General features: G+C 42.6%; 2 protein-coding genes across 2 annotated transcripts in view; both read right to left on the bottom strand.

Annotated features, from left to right (window-relative positions):
* Nucleotides 1-12,200, bottom strand: part of pgm5 (phosphoglucomutase 5) — a 46,052-nt gene extending 33,852 nt beyond the window's left edge. The window contains exons 1-6 of the mRNA XM_033620490.2: nucleotides 11,676-12,200; nucleotides 8,826-8,988; nucleotides 8,519-8,665; nucleotides 7,556-7,681; nucleotides 7,257-7,447; nucleotides 5,642-5,796 (exon numbers count right to left, since the gene is read on the bottom strand). Of these exons, the coding sequence (XP_033476381.1) occupies nucleotides 5,642-5,796; nucleotides 7,257-7,447; nucleotides 7,556-7,681; nucleotides 8,519-8,665; nucleotides 8,826-8,988; nucleotides 11,676-11,933 (1,040 nt within the window). The 5' untranslated portion in view covers nucleotides 11,934-12,200. The remainder of the gene's footprint in view (nucleotides 1-5,641; nucleotides 5,797-7,256; nucleotides 7,448-7,555; nucleotides 7,682-8,518; nucleotides 8,666-8,825; nucleotides 8,989-11,675) is intronic.
* A 197-nt stretch (nucleotides 12,201-12,397) lies between these two features.
* On the bottom strand, nucleotides 12,398-16,343 carry foxd5 (forkhead box D5). Its single transcript, XM_033620332.2, has one exon. The coding sequence runs from the start codon at nucleotides 15,950-15,952 to the stop codon at nucleotides 14,885-14,887; it is 1,068 nt and encodes a 355-aa protein (XP_033476223.1). The 5' UTR covers nucleotides 15,953-16,343; the 3' UTR covers nucleotides 12,398-14,884.
* Between the last annotated feature and the right edge of the window lie 33 nt (nucleotides 16,344-16,376).

Here is a 16,376-nt window from a genome sequence, read left to right as displayed (position 1 = left end):
TTGGTTGACATGGTAATGGATTACGTCCAACTATTGACCACACCCACATTCTCTGTTTGAGACAGAACGTTACCAAAAAACAGGAAGTAAGACTGGCCGAGGTGGGACTTTAATTCTTTGGCAGCTGAGAGAGACAATACAGTCTCTTGATTGCTTTAGTCATCCTAGTAACCAGCACAACAGAAATAAAACACACACAAAAAAATTCAGCTACAACACAACATTTGACCTCTCTACTTTGTGGGGCTAATCAAAGATTCAGTACAAGAACTCGGACTTAATGCTGGTAACAGGCACACCGGGGAGCCCAGCCTCCTCTTCTCCCTACATCCTCCCATCCCTGGAACGGTTAAAGGAGAGGCAGATGTTTCCTTTACCAAAATTTCCCTCCCACTTTCTCTTCCTCCGACCCCTCCCTCTCTCTCTCCCTGCATCAGCCCTCACTTACAGTATGTGCACAGAGGGACACAGGCACACAACACAGTGAGACAGACACCCTCAGTCTCCGGCCTCCTGTCCACCTGAACCCAAATACATTCTCCTTCTCTCTGTCGTTTCGCCTTATTCCCTCAGGACACACACAACTACATACAGTACCATCACATTTATCAAGGCTTTGTAACACAGTTTGCTTGACTATGCATAAACACACAGTGGGGAGGGTTGCTCAGTCTAAACACTCAGCCTACAGACACACACACACAGACCACTCGCTCTCCTAAAAAGGCCTACACTTGGGCCGACTCCAGGGTCCAACACCACACTACTAAGTACTTCAACACTTCCTGGAGTTAGCTGTAGACATGCAGATATGTACATTCTGCATCCAGAGACAGCAGTGCAACGTTAGCAGTTTAAGTGGTGGTTATGAAGCTGGACAAAGTGACCCTGTCCTGCAACAATGCCAGTAATTATCAGATAAGTGCTCACTGAAGAGGTAGGTGTGCTCTGCATAAGAGCACGTACCCTAGAGTGTGTCGGCAAAATGGGTTTAACAGGCAAAAAATGAAAATCTTACATAATGCAATTTATTTCTGACGGAGCTCTTCAGAAAGCCCAAAGCGTGATATAATCTGTAGTTTAGGTATTATCTGTAATAGACATCACACTGTAAGGTAATTCTACTTCTCAGGAGATTGCACAACCAAGTTTCCAGGAAATTACATTTATGTTGTCATCAATACAAAAAAAGGAAAATGCTGCAAAAATAGACAAAGAGAGATGGAGGAGATATTTTTAGTAGTAACTAATGAAAAGGTCATTTTACAGTGTGTGTGTGAGCTTGTGTATGCTGTGTGAGGGAGTGAGGCTCATGGCTCAGGGTTGTAGTGGGACATGTGACATTTGCGTCTCAGGTCCCAGTCAGTGTGTGTGCGTGTGTGTGTGTGTGTGTGAGATGAAGCGAGGCTGACATGGGAGGCAGGGTGAGCATAACTTTGAAGCAGCTCTTTCACTGTGATCATTATGGTTCAGCATCATAAGACAGAGCCTCAGGCCTTGGGCAAGTGTGTGTGCGTGTATGTGTGTATGTGTGTGTGTGTGTGTGTAGGAGTCTCCCTACACAAACAAAGATGACCAATATTTCTGTGATGTAACATCCCACTCCACATACTTGTAACTGTGAAACCCAGAGAGATCAGGATTGGCAGTGAGGTCACTTCCTCAATGTCTGCCAGTGCTAACACATACTAATGCACGTACTCAATCATACACACACATATGTCAGCCTATGAATCTTGTTCATATGCAACTATTCTGGTTAGAAATATTCTATATGTTTCCTGGCAGTGCTCAATACCAATTCAGGAAATAGTGTGATGCTCATATCCTGTAACAAGAAGCAAGGGTATATAGGAGGCAAACAGCAGAGGTGAGGACACGACTTAATACCAGTGACTTGGTACTTCACTTACTTTCCCCCAAGCCCTAAGATTAAAACGTATGTTATTTAAAATGTCATGAATCAATTAGTGTCCCTTCATTTCCTGAATCAACTAACATTAATGCTATTCCCAGCAAGTTCATGTGTAATTCTGCAGATCCACTTTGTTTGAACCAATCTGACAGCATCCAGTCAGGTTGCAGGAGAGAACCATGAAGAACTAATGCAACGTTATTAAACGCCAGTTGAAAATAAGGATAGGTTCATTCACCTACAAAAGCTTTTTAAACTTCCAACAAACTTTTTTGAACATATAAATACAAATTTTATAAAGCATTCATGATTATTGTAAATCTAATAAATGATTAATATGTTGTTAAAATGGCTTTATATTTGTCAAAGAGCCCGCTATGACTTGTTAAGGGCTCGAAACTCAAAGTTTAGGACTTGGGATTTGAGTGCAAAGACTTGAGACTTACTTGTAACTTGCAAAACATTGACTTGATTCCCCATCTGGTTATATTATGTTGACAAAGGCTCCAAATTCATCACGAACTGTCAATGCTAACATTTTTGTTTTTTAACCATGATCTCTGTTTTCTGCGGTTTTACTTTGGCTCCTCCAGTGGTAGTACTAAAAAACCATAATGGACAACAACGCCCGCCACAGCTGTCTCTTCGCCAAGGATCAAGGATACTGTGATGGACAGTTTAGATCAGTAGTTCTCAACTGGTGGGTGGCAGTCCAAAAGTGGGTCATGGGTCCATTCTGAATGGACCGCAAGTGACTGAAATGTGTCTGATTTGTAGAAAACACACTTTATTTTTAAGTACAGTAAATTTCTGGCACAGAGCTTTTATTTTGAAGTGCCGTTTCCTGCTGCAGAATGAGTGACTAATGGACAGCTACTTTGCAGAGACAGCAAACTAGCTCAATGACATGGCCAAACACAAGTATGATGCCAAATGTATAAAACTGTGTGGACCTTGGACTAATGAGTAAGGATAAGTCTGGACCCCGGGGCTGGACCAGTTAGGAACCACTGGTTTAGACTGCTGCAGTTTTCACAGGGATGGTATCCAACAGAAACGTATGCCATCAGGATAATTTAAAATATTGTAAAAACAATTTAAACATTCTGCCTAATATGCAGAAAAAACAACAATATTTTCCCCCAAAATGTACTTTGAATGTACAAAATATTTGCATATAAATATAATTCTTAAGAGATGCAGTCGTATATGGACACACACACCCACACTGTGACACATCCATAGCACAGACACACACTCATAGAGATATGCACTTCATTCTTCAGATAGGAGACACTTGACGGAGTTGGCAGGTGAAAACCTTGTACTGCCATTTTATTTTTCACAAATTAAGATAGGAAATTAGTTTTATGTTTCAATTCAACAACTTGTAATAGATTTTGAACAGGTTTCCAGTGATATTTTACAGGAAAAAAATAAAAATCGCACGAATAGTAAATCTATCTCAACTTGCTGAAGGCAATAGTTTGTTGAACTACACTTACACAGAGTCTGAACTAACTCCAGTTGATCTTTCCTGGTTCCCTCATTGCATTAAATGACACATTTTCATTGAGCAGCACTCAGTTGGGTGCAATGCTGGGAACCCTCCTACTGGAACAATGTTAATGGGGATGACTTTAGCTGGGATCACATCCTCTCACCCTCTGCTCGCCTCTAGTCTTACATAACGGACAATATTTATAGGCAGTGAGTATATGTGTGCGCGGGGGTTGTGTGTATGTGATCTCACAGTCTTATTCATAGTGGGTGAGTCTTCATTTGAGAGTGTCGTCCCTCTCCAGAGATTGGGCTGCTGCAGGAGTTTGTGGAGAGAGGTTGAGTTGGTGTGACAAGGGAAGGCGAAGCCCCTTAGATCCAAACATAAACTGCAGCAGCACACATGATGAAATGTCCCTGTGGTCTGGTTTACGTTGGGAAAAAACTTAAAGAGCTTGAAAGAGTTGCTTGATCTGAAGACAAACTCAACTCAGGGCTCTGCAGAGAGGCAGATTGGATTCATGCTCTTAATACAGTTGAGTCTTTTGGCCTAAAGGAAGAACTGAATTTGTAATGTTTCCTCTAATTTAACGCACTTTACGGACACAATACTTGTACTTTTTGTACCGCTTTAAGATACATCTGTGTTCTTCTGTTTCTGCTGTTATTATAGAGCATGGAGTTGGGACTGGGACCCTGATAAAGACACAGTAGCATCAGAAAGTGAGTGTGGTTTGTGACCTTTAGGGCTGTGGTCACTGCACTCCACATTTGCTGGGTCACTTGTGGGTTGCTGCTTTGCTTAAGTACATTGTGACCATTTTGTTCTGTGGTTGTTGGAGTCCACTTTTTGGTGTGGTCACTTGTCCATTACTGCTATTTGGTATTTGTTGTAGCAAATTCATTGTGCCCTGTTTTAGGTTTGGGATGTAGTCACCCCACAGATCATTGGATCTTCCCAATTCATTAGGTCAGTTTGTGTTGCTGGTTTCCTGCATCCATTACGGTAACTTGTGTGTGGCTGAAGACCACATGGTGTCCATTTTGTGTTCAATTTTGTTGGATCTTTGTGTTGCTGTTGCTATGGCAGCAACTTTGTAGCTGGTCTACTTGTTATGATCCTTTTGGCATGTGGCTGTTGCACTCCACGTTTGTGTTGGTCACCTGTGTTACTGTTTTTGGTGTTGGTAAATGCAGTGACTTTGTTTGGCTTTGGTTTTCTTTTCACCTCGTGGTCATAGCCATTTTGCACCTGGTGGGAGTGGCACCCACTGATTTGGCAGAAGCTTAATTGGCCCTTTATGATAAGATCTTGTTTGATTCAAATTAGACCCAATGGGACACTTTCTATCAGCAGTGGTCCCATCTGTTGTTACGTACACCATTTGCTTCATATTGAAGAGGTGACTGCATGTAGTACTGGGTGCTCTGAGCACCATTGTTCCAGATTTCAGTGTACTGGGATAAGTCTTCTGTGTTCTGTGCTGCTGTGCCTTTTCCTCTCCCTTGTGGATCTGCCCAGGTGTGCTGCATTAGTTAATGAGGTGCAGTGCACCTGGCATGGAGGAGATGCTTAAGAGCTCCTGTGCCAGCAGCAAAGGGGAGAGGCCTCTGGTGTGGGGACTGCTGGTCCTGCTGCCTCTCACCATGGGATTTTTGTTGTCCTGTTTGCTTGTTTTAGTTCTAATAAATCCCATGGATTTGAGCGTTTTAAAGGTGTATTTGTGATTATTTTGGGTCAGTGTTGGAGTTTTGTTTGCCCCATAGGGCCGCCTAAGGGTGGGGTGTAACAGATTACACTAATGTAAGCTGCAAAATGCTCCAGTTTCTTTTTCCACTGGATCCCGTAGACCTACTGATAGCCTTTCCACCAAATTCTCTGGTTCCTAGCTGAATTATTTAATCACAGATATTTGTTTTATCCAAAAAAAAACAAAACAAGCACAGACCAACTATTAATGATAAGACTATTTCGTGCAAGACTCCATCCTCTCTTTCCAACTTGTTGAATGTGACATGCCCACTGATGTTGTCATTATTTGCACCTCAGGTCAAGGACAACCTGCTGTTTTTTTGGCTCCAGCTGAGAGACATCTGTTTTGGGTTTTGAACCAATTTATTCTTGGTAAACTTGCTCCAAATGGTTGCAGGAACCAGAACAGAACCAACCCCATATTGGTGAAAAAGGGGTATGAGGGTGTGTGCATGTGTTAGTGTGTGTTGTACCTGTCGATGGCAGCGCTGGTGGCCATACTTCTGGCAAAGCCCTTGACTCCCATCTGTCTGAAGTAGGGGATGGTGGAGAGGTTGGCAGCCATGATGGCCACTGAGTCTGAGGGGTTCACAAAGAAGCCGTTTTCTCCGAGGATCATGTAGCGGTCCTGAAAACGGCACAGCATTTAGTACAATGTGAGTCTAGTTGTTGGTTTTTAGTGTAATGATGTGAAGAGAGAACTGCATTCAGACTTAGCTTTATTGTAAAAAAAAAGGATAAGGTTGGTGATTTTTGCTTACTAATCCTAATTCTCTCAATTAATCCTATGAGGAGACCAAAACTAACAATGAATTGGGCTTATTCTTCTGCACCACAGACCTCCATGTTGTCTAAATGATGCTACTTAATACATTATGACAGCAAAACTATTCAGCTATCAGTCACACAGCATAATAACCGTTGGGTTGCCATAACATTCGGTAAAATTGGATTTGCAGTTCTGCTGCAAAGAGCAATATAAGCCAGAAATAAGTAAAAAAAAAAAAGAAGTGCTTTTTTTTCTCGCCAACATTCACAATTACTGTTTAAAGTTTGGAAGATATTGGTTATGGTATTATGTAACAGTGACCCCAAAAAAGAGATCTGCATACAGTGAGATTACAGCGACTGGTGCTAATGACTGTGAAGATACGGATCCTGGTGGGAGAAACAGAGCAGATATGACATAATTCTCCTGATGATGAGCTAATTTACTTTGCAAAGGGTGTGTGTGTGTGTGTGTGTGTGTGTGTGTGTACAGTAGAAATGACTATTGGATGACACTGTGGAAAAAGTGAGCTGCTTGTTGGATCATCATGGAAACAGTATTATTCAGTCCTACATTTCTTGTCTTCCTGTTATCAATGAGCAAACAAAAACAAATAAAAAATAAATAATACGCTCTCTGGTATCTATGGGTGGAGTCTAAATAACCTGGATTTTCTTATTCTGTAAAAAAAAAAAAAAAAAAAAAAAAAAAATTCAAATAAAACCTGAATAGGTTTTGAATGAGTGTAATGCTGAGTGACCATCATAAAAGATATCTCATGACATGTAAGAAAGGACATCTATTTAAAATAAATAAAGCATTGCAATGTTAATGTTTGTGAACTAAATTAAACCAATAAACATTATCAACCTCTTCCAACCTCCAAATACCACAGTTATAATCAGAATACTTGGGACTTTCCTCTAAATCTACATTATTATTTTATATCACAAAGGGGTTATTGCTTTATGGTGCAAAACAGATGACAGGACCAGAAGTGCAGCACTAAAGCTTTGAGAGTCTTGTGCAATGTCAGACAGTGGGATGAGTGAGAGGCCTTAAAGAAAATCTCTTCCAATATACCTCTTTAACAAAAGAAAACCACTTATCGAGCAACATTTTTGCTCCATTAGCTACAGCCAGCACCTATGTTTCTGTCGCTGCTTCACAATAAAATGCATTTGATTAACATATTGAATTTATTTTCTAAATGATAGTAGTATAAAAAAGCATCCACTGGAAAACTGAATGCATTTCAATCACATGATTCCACCAGTTGAACATCAGATTTGAGACATTTAAAAGTAGACATGTCTTACCCCATCTGCATCAAATGCAGCTCCAAAGCCAAAGTCACCTCCTTTCATGGCGTCTACCAGAGAGGTGGCGTAAGTCAGGTTGGGCTCAGGAGGTCGACCACCGAAGTCCTCCAGAGGGACACAGTTGACAGCAGAGTTAGCGGGAGCTCCCAACTCATCACACAGGATCCTACGCACATAGGGGCCCATCACTGCGACACAACACGAGGAAAGGAGACAAAGACAGACACTGTTTAATCTCCAGTAACATTTATAAGAGCTCAGGGACTATATGTAAAGTAGATGATGAATTGTCTCACCTCCATTCATGGCATCTATGTGTATCTTGACCTGATGTGGTCCTGTGAGAAGACTTTTGATGGCACTGAAGTCAAAGATGTTTCTCAGCAGTTGCAGATACACGTCAACTGAGTCTACGATCTCCACTACGAACACAGAGAAGAGACGATTAGCATTATTTGTTTGTGTGCATGCATGTGTGGATTAAAGTGGAAATAGACATGTTTTTTTTTTGCTTAACTCACTGTTATGTAAGTAGTAAGTAAATGTTGATTTACAGTGTAATAGCTATAAAATAATGACATCAGCATTTTGATTGGTTCCCTATAAGCATAGGCATATTATGAGACAATGGGCCACTGGACACAGACATGCAAAGGGCCCCACCACCTCTCCTGCATACAGACTCTGTGGTGGTTTTGCGTGTCTTTGCAGTCGCTATGCATTTTTTTTGTGGGTTTGTTTCTCCTTGAGGTTGTTTTGTGTCTCACTGGGGTAACCGTCTCCTCTTGGTCAGTATGTGTTAATGTGACATTTGGCATTTTGCAAACGAAGGCCAGGGCCCCCGTGACACCTTGCACCCCTGGGCCTGTGCCCAGTAGGCCTGTCGAGTAATCAATCCATGCCTATAAGCCTCGCTTTTACTATGCAATTCTGTCTGTCACTGGGTACCGAGAAAATTAAGGTTCGATATATGGCACAAAGGAAGTGCGTCAACCACTGTGCAACCAAAACAGGAAGATGACAGTGTTTTTGTTTTCCCTGGTAGCTATCCCCAGTTACCAAAGACTATCAATGTAGGTTCTGTGCAGTTACTATTTCCAGTAGTGGAACTGGCAGATGGTGTAACAATCAATGTGTGGAAACCGTGGTAGTTGCTATGCTCTATGGAAAACTGAAAGTGATCTGGCTGTCTTTGCGACAGCGGCACCAACAATAGTACCACTTGGACGAAAGGCGAACAGAGTAAGTGAGTATTGTACCTCTGAAAGGTTTAAACTTGTTCTCCAGATCAAATTCTTGTCTTCCCAGCCTGGACAGGTCAATGCGAAGATCGGGGCAGATGGCATACTCCTCGAGCGTCCGGCTCACCTGGTAGATCCTCTCCATCACTGTGTCCGTAGACGGGCCTACCACACAAATAAAGACATGTGTGTCAACTTGGCAAACACTGGCATTCATTGTTTTCTGGTAAAAACATCCCTGACTTTACAGACAGTTTCAAAGCCCTCCCTCTGACATTAAACATACTCAATAGGAAAAAGCAGCTGGAAGATTTTCAGTCCTCACCTCCATTTGCCACATTGAACTTGATTCCAAAGTCTCCACCAGGGCCTCCAGGGTTGTGACTGGCTGTGAGGATGATCCCGCCAATGGCTTTGATCTTCCTGATGATGCAGGAAACAGCAGGGGTGGACAGGAGGCCGTTGTGGCCGATTACCAGACGACCAATCTGCACAGCACAGATATTAGAGAGACGCAATGTTAGTTGCACATCAATCCAGGATGTCATCTATTGTAATCATGCTTACTGAGAGAACAGTTCAGGGGTCTACTGTCTTTTGTAGCTGCCTCAGCTGTTTCCTAAATGCTGCGTAAATATGAATTTTGTTGCATGGAAAAGTGATTATTCATGGGGAAATGAAGCAGAAAAAATAATGCCAGGTAGTGTTTCTTGAGCTGGCAGATTTTTGACAGATTTTTTTAGTCTACACTGACCTGAAAAATTTCAAAAGCCCATCTGTCCAACTACAACTGAACGCAACCCCGGCTCAAAGATTTGTCATCATTCTACAGGTGACTAATTGACATCCAGATTTAAAAAAGCAAATGATCTGCCCCGAGAGGGTGCCGAAATAACAGAGCTGCACTCTCTATTAATACTTCATATGCTACTTTTAAAGTGGTAATACCACCAGCATCCCATAATTCCCCTGCATATCAGCCATTCTAAATAAATGTGTCCTCACTGGAGAGGAATTTATTCTCCTGACGTCAGTGTATCCTCCTAACATCCGGCATGCTGCATGTGTATATAAAGAAAAGACAAGGAAAGTGAGGGACAACCCTAATAAACGTACTCTTCCAAACACATTTAGCCTGCATAGTACTGTGTGTAATGACCTAACAATGTGTATAATGCAATCTATCATTTCCCACTAGACTGTAGTGCATGCACTGGGTCGGTTATCTGCAAGTTGCCACTGCCCTGACTTTTGGTTCAATGCCATCTGACAGGGGATCCCCAAAGCACGAAGTCTCGCCCTGGAGAGGTGAAACAGCGAGAGCAAGGGGGGCAACACACGTCGGCAGGAAAATAGGGCAGGATGGATGGAAGTGCTGATAAGGCCGACATCAAGAGACATTTGGCTGGGCCAGCAGAAAAACGGACCGATCTCAAAAACAAATTATATTCCCTTCAGATTTTCCTTTGGAAACTGCCCAAACCAATCAAAAAAGATCTCGCAGCAAGCGCTTTAAACAAGCGGAGGGGATTTTCCTCCTCTCTGTCTCTCTTGCTCTGTCTTCCTATTTTAATTTATCTGCTGCTGACACTTGAGAGCTCACACACACACACTTTGGATGGGTTTGCATGTGTTAATACCACAGATCATTACTATCACATAAACTAGGGCTTTCATGTCTGTTTGAGGAGTAACTGCACACATGTCAGCCATGATAATAAATACTGACCTTTGCAGTGCAACATGTCGATATATTACTTATAAAATGTTGATTTAAAAATCAAAAGCCCTACTAATTATCTTTTTAAAGAGAAGTTGGAACAATCTCTGCAGATAGTATAGCTGTTCTTACAAATAGAAATGCTTCCCTATCTTTTTTTGCTTGTAATGTGTCCCCTTAATACAAAGTTTAGGTGTCTATGAGAGGTGAGCAGTACCCTGGAAACATGGTTTTTCAATTCTCAGGCTTCCATTTTTGTAAAGCTATACAATATCTTACAATAAAAAGGGTAAACATTAGTAAACATAATTTTGTTTTTGCTCATCTTTTACACCAGTAATCATCTTCTCAGCTCATCCCTTTGGACTCAGCCAGGTTGGGGACCACTGGGCCACAGCTTAAACAAATGAACATCCATCCTGAATCCAAAATATGACTGCATCTTTGGGGAAAACATTCATAATTTGCATCATTTATGGCAATTTTATTTCATCTTTGTTCTTAATTGCAGTGATGAGCAGCTTAAGTCACATTTGGATTTACCTTGCAGACAACTAATTCTTTACTTTATTTTCACTGATGTTTACTTCTACGGAAGTAATTGCAATATATTAGAGGGGACACATCCATCAAAATACCCAATATGCTCAAAATGTCTCCCCAGATATAAAGGAAAAAACTGCTATGCCATGAAAGGTAACCACGCATCACTGTCTGAAATAATCGTAGCAAATCTAATCATAAAATTATAAATAAACTTCCCAAATCGCCATTTTTATTATTGCTACGGGTTCTAGTATCACAGTGTACTGCAGTTCTGCGTGTTGTTTGTGCAAGTGGTGTTGCCATACATCTGCAAAGCAGAAGCTGTTACTCAACTGCTGTGGGTGGGTACAATCAATGTCAAACACTGTACTGTCTCTTTATTCCATTGCTTTAAAATGTATTAAAAAAGTGGAAACTAGACTGTAATATGAGTGTTGCATAGGCTATATCGCTGTCGATTGTTAAAGTTTTTGGGAAGCGTCATATAAAAAAATCATAGAATAGTATGTCATAAAAAAGTCATGAAAAGGTCATAGTGTGTGCTCTTTTCCTGTGCAGCCCTCCATCACATGCTGGCTCCCAAGAATGGCTATCAGCAGTTAAAAACTTTGAAAACCCCTGATCTAAGATTTTTATTTCAAAATGCTCCAAAATGGTCAGTTTAGCTGTAAAGTTTCTAAAAATGTATCCTGGGATGAGTCTCCCTAAGCCCCCCTGGAGGGTTGGGTGGCACTGAAAATGTTAAACATGTGATTACGGCCCTGGTGAAGATACACTTTAATTTTACTTTTACTCAGACATGTTAGTCTTGTGCATGGCTACAAGTGTTGCCAGCATGTTGATAGAGTGGAACAAATGCTTGGCAGTCTCTTGTATGTGAGGACTGGAGGTCGCCCCCACCCTTCTTACCCCGTTGGCAGCTGCCATCTGCACTATCACCTCGGTGGCAGCTCGGCTGAAGTAGCGGCCGTCGCTGCCCACCACCATGGTGCAGCCCTGTCGGTCCCGCAGGTCGATGGAGGACAGGACGCTCTGGATGTAGTTCTGCAGGTAGTTCTTCTTCCCCTCGAACACCGCAGTCTTCCTCCGCAGCCCGTTGGTACCGGGCCGCTGGTCGTCAAAGGGGGCGGTTTGGACCGTCACCACCGGGATGGGGCTCGTCTCCATCCTCCTCGTCGGGACCCAACGGGAGGACGCCGATCAAACAACCTGGAGTTAGTTTTTAAAGTTTGCTGGTGGTGGTGTCCGACCACAGAGTCAAAGTAGTTTAACGTAGAGCAAAGTTGGACCTCGTCAGCCTGTGAAGTGAAGCTGCTGTTGCCTGTTAAGGAGGAGAGCAGTGAAAGGAGTCCCACACAGGGACAGGAGGAAACACCCAGCCAAAAATGTCCTCACCACCAACTTGTGCTAAAGCCCACAGAGCTGCATCCCTCAGCACTGAAGTTAACATTCAGCAGAACTCTCTTCTGCTGTTAGACAACTCCCTCTTTTCCTAATAAGCCTGAACAACTGACTACAAGAAAAAAAAATCAGGGAGGGTCAGAATCTTCAAGGCCCACAATCAGCTGAGCCTCAGGCCAAAAATAGACCTTTGACTGATGGCAGAGGGGAATTGTGTCGGGACCACCGGTCTGCAACCGGACACCTCCTGTGTCTGAGCTGTCACCACTGCCCGGTATAAAGGCATAAGCCGTGACTCAAGTCACTTATAGGAGTTTATATGTGGGAAATGACAGCGCACTGAGCAGAGCTTCACTCCATAACTGCAGAGTGTTTCATCATAGCCACATTTGTTTCAGGATCTTCAGTTCTATATCTCACTGTCCTCTGCAGTTTATTTGCACATGTTTCCAGTATAGCTTTTAAATGCATTGCATTTTTAGCTCACATTATTACAAGAGTAGGTTAGGCCATCACAAGCCTGCAGCAGTCCGCATTGTATGTGCTCCAATATTTGGTAAACAGCACCACCTTGAGGCAGGAAGAAGGAATGACCTTTTAAACACAAATACCTTTTAAAACAGGGGTGTCAAACTCATTTTATTTCAGGGGCCACATACAAATAATTTGATCTCAAGTGCTGCATTGTGAGTAATTTCAACAGTATGTCTTAGTTTTTCCACTTTCAGTCAGTCTGCTGCTCACTTTCATTATATGTGACTTTTGTTTTTCATGATTTCCCACTAAAGCGGACGCTATTGAAGAAGCAGGTTAAGTCGTCCCCTGCCTCACAATCTGAAGTTTTGTCAGTGCCTCAGCAGCAGGGTTCCACTAATATTGTTTTAAGACATAAGTCTGATACAGAGTCTTTTGTACTGAAGCTGCTGGTTGACAATATTTTGCACAATGTTTGTTATCTTTATATGTGACCACAGAAAGTGCTTTGTGTTATTTCACAGAGCTGTGTTCTGGTCAGAGTGGAAAAGCCTCTAAGGCATGATTTTAGATGAAGTATCTGCTCACAGTTTAAATGGCTCCTGAAAGCTCTCAGCCTGCACATGTGCATCAACATTAGATGTGCAAAATCATCTAGAGGGCCGGATTGGGCCCTTTTGTGGGCCGGTTCTGGCCCACAGCCTTATGTTTGACACCCCTGTCTTTGAGTGTTTCATCCCACAACACATACAGCCTAAAAATAACAGCATAAATATTACTTATTTTGTATCGTGTGTGTGAACTGAGTGGGCTTTCAATGTGTTAAGATCAGGATGAAAAAAGCAAAGTTAATCTTAAAAAGTAAACTATTAGAGACTCTTTTTAACTGTAGATCAGCGAGTGTCTTTAGCCCTAGCCTACTTTATCAACGGTGACTTAGGTTTGGAGCTGGCATTATGCTTATCAGTATGCTGGTTGGAAAATGTGCTTTAAATTTTTCTCCCAGTGTTTTATCTCAGTTATTATATCTCCATAAAAGCCAAATATCTGCAAAGGGGTGTTTTAACTGTGAGTTTAGGATGATTCCGCTTTTAAAAAAGACTTAAAATATTACAAAACCAACAAAAAAAACAATTAAAGATGTTTTACCCCACTGTGTGAAATGTTTGAAAGATCAAGGAACTCTGTCTCACAAATGCCTACAATGCCATAGGTTTCAAACTTTTTGGGGTCATTTTTAAGACTTTTTTACTAAGGCCTTTAAGAAGGAGTTTCCCCTGCCCCTTTACCTGCACTATTTGGGGAGGTTGAGCCAGGTACAGTGAATGACAGTATGAAGCTCAGGCCATCTCTCTGTCCACACTGCTTGCAAGAAATGTGTTGCTTCAGCTTTGGAAATCTGAGAATCTCCCAACATTGGATATGTGGCAAAAGAAATTCATGTTTTACATTTAGAGAAACTTAGATTCATCCTGTCAAACCAAGAGCGACTTTTTACCAAAAATGGCAACTGGTCATTAGTTTGACTGAAGAATGTAAGTGAATGGTTGATGGTTTAACAGGTTAACTGTGCCATGATGCCATGCCAATACCCTGTAACTTGTGGAATAACATATGTGTAATCTTTTTATGTGTTTTGCTTTGTTTTTCTTTTGCTGTTGTAAAAAAAGTCTTAAAATATCATTGGCAAATATGCAAAAGAATAGACTTGATTGGGAGCATGTTGACCTGTATTAGTTGAAAAGTTTAACTTAAATAATGGTGAGACATTGTGAATTTGGGGGAGAATTAAACTTTCTAAACTGACACTTAATGCATCATCTCACAATTACAAAATGTAATATATTTTTCACTAGATATTGTTTTAAAGAAAGCATTTATCAGGTGTTTTTCCTGTCCTGTTATATTCCTTACCTTATATTTCCACTGGGCCCGGACCCAAATAACTTTGTTCAAACTGCACCTCTCTGCTTTAAGGAACAAAATAAAGAGCTTTAAACATCACAGAAATGTTTGATTTTTGACATTTATTTTCACACTTTAATTAACAACAAAAACACAACATGAGTTTCCACTGCAGCAAGTTTCACAAATATATTACCACTCATCTTATTTACACAGATTACTTCAAGACTTTGAATGTCAACGCACATAAATATCATGCAATCAGAATATTTCTTTAAGAAATGAGCTACATCAACGTGTCTTCACAGAGCATCAAACAAACAGATACTGTAAAGGCTTCAGCAGTGATGGTAAGAGAGTCTGAGATGCTCGTTCCTTAAAGGAGCAGTGCTCAGCATGGCAGGAGGGCAGAATGGAGTCCGGGGAGCCTGCAGGAGAGTCGGCACCAAGCAGGCAGCAGGGCCCGACATGAGATGACCGTATCCGAGAGCGCTGCGAGGGCTCTGCAGTGGATTTGGGTTGTGTGCACTGATGGGAGATGGTTTGCTCATGATGCTGTCAATGCTGAAGGAGCACTTTGCCTGCGGGCCAGGCTTTGGCTCTGCTGGTTCTGTTGCGCAAAGCTGCGCTCTGAAGTCTTTAGGCCCACTGCACTTCCCGTGACTGTTCAAAGTTTGTGGTGGAAGGTGATATGAAGACGGAGGCATCATGATGCCCTCCTGTAGAGGCATGTACCGGATAGGAGCAGCAGGCGGGGGGCTTACCTGGCCTTGTACGCAATATGGTTGCCCGTACGGCCGGTAGCAGTTCAAGTTGGAATAAAACATAAGTCCGTCTTTGCCAAGCTCGGGCTGGTTTCTCTTGAAGCGCTTCCTCCGCCGAAGGAAGCTGCCGTTGTCGAACATGTCCTCAGAGGCAGGGTCCAGAGACCAGTAGTTACCTTTGCCCGGGTTTCCAGGCTCCCTTGGGATCTTGATGAAGCAGTCGTTGAGGGAGAGGTTGTGCCTGATGGAATTCTGCCAAGCGGGGAACTTGTCTCTGTAGTAGGGAAACTTGTTGCTGATGAAGTCACAGATGCCGCTCAGCGTCAGCTTCTTCACCGGGCTCTGCAGGATGGCCATGGTGATGAGGGCAATGTAGGAGTAGGGAGGCTTCACGGAGCTGCTCTGGATTTTCCTGGACTGCGGTGCGTCTGCGCAGAAACTGTTCTCGCTCTCCCCCGAGGAGTCTGGTTCAGAAGAGTCAAACTCGGCTCCAGATTCTGCTGAGGACCCGGCGTCCGTGGAGCACTGGTTTCGATATAAACGCCCGTGGCGTGGCTCATCCTCGCCCACTATGTCAATCTCATCCTCTTCCAGAGGCGAAGCGACATGTAGTGAAGCTTCAAATTTACTGGAGAGAGTCATGGTCACGCGGAATGCTCACAGACGCGTAAAAACTCAACTGTGCCAAAGAGGCATTAATGGTTCGCCGTGCGTAAAAACCGAAAGGACCCTGTTCGTGCGTAAAAGCGCATCTGCTGTCCAGTCCGACTCAAATCTCTCCTATCGGCTGTTAGTTCTGGAAAGGAGGGATGAGGCTTTTTATGTTGGGAGACTGCTGCCCTGCAGGCCAGTCCCATTAACCCTCTGGACCTATCAGAGTAGCCCCTCACCGCGGGGAACCAGTGGAGGCAAGCACACAGGTGGGGGGGCTTGGGGAATCCTGAAGTGCGCACGGCATATTCATGCAAAGACAGTTTATAGACGGCAAAGTATCTATGCATTTAATTTCAATTGCCAAGAAACTAGAGTTAGTGTCAAACCAAAATTACATCAAATGTAACAAAAG

Source organism: Epinephelus lanceolatus, chromosome 9 (assembly GCF_041903045.1).
Source record: "Epinephelus lanceolatus isolate andai-2023 chromosome 9, ASM4190304v1, whole genome shotgun sequence".
NCBI lineage: Eukaryota > Metazoa > Chordata > Actinopteri > Perciformes > Serranidae > Epinephelus > Epinephelus lanceolatus.
The sequence above is the reverse complement of the archived record's forward strand: the minus strand, read 5'-3'. Positions and strand labels throughout refer to the sequence as shown.

Coding starts and splice junctions, on each gene's coding strand:
- foxd5 (XM_033620332.2), bottom strand. CDS start 15,952: ATGACTCTCTCCAGTAAATTTGAAGCTTCACTACATGTCGCTTCGCCT.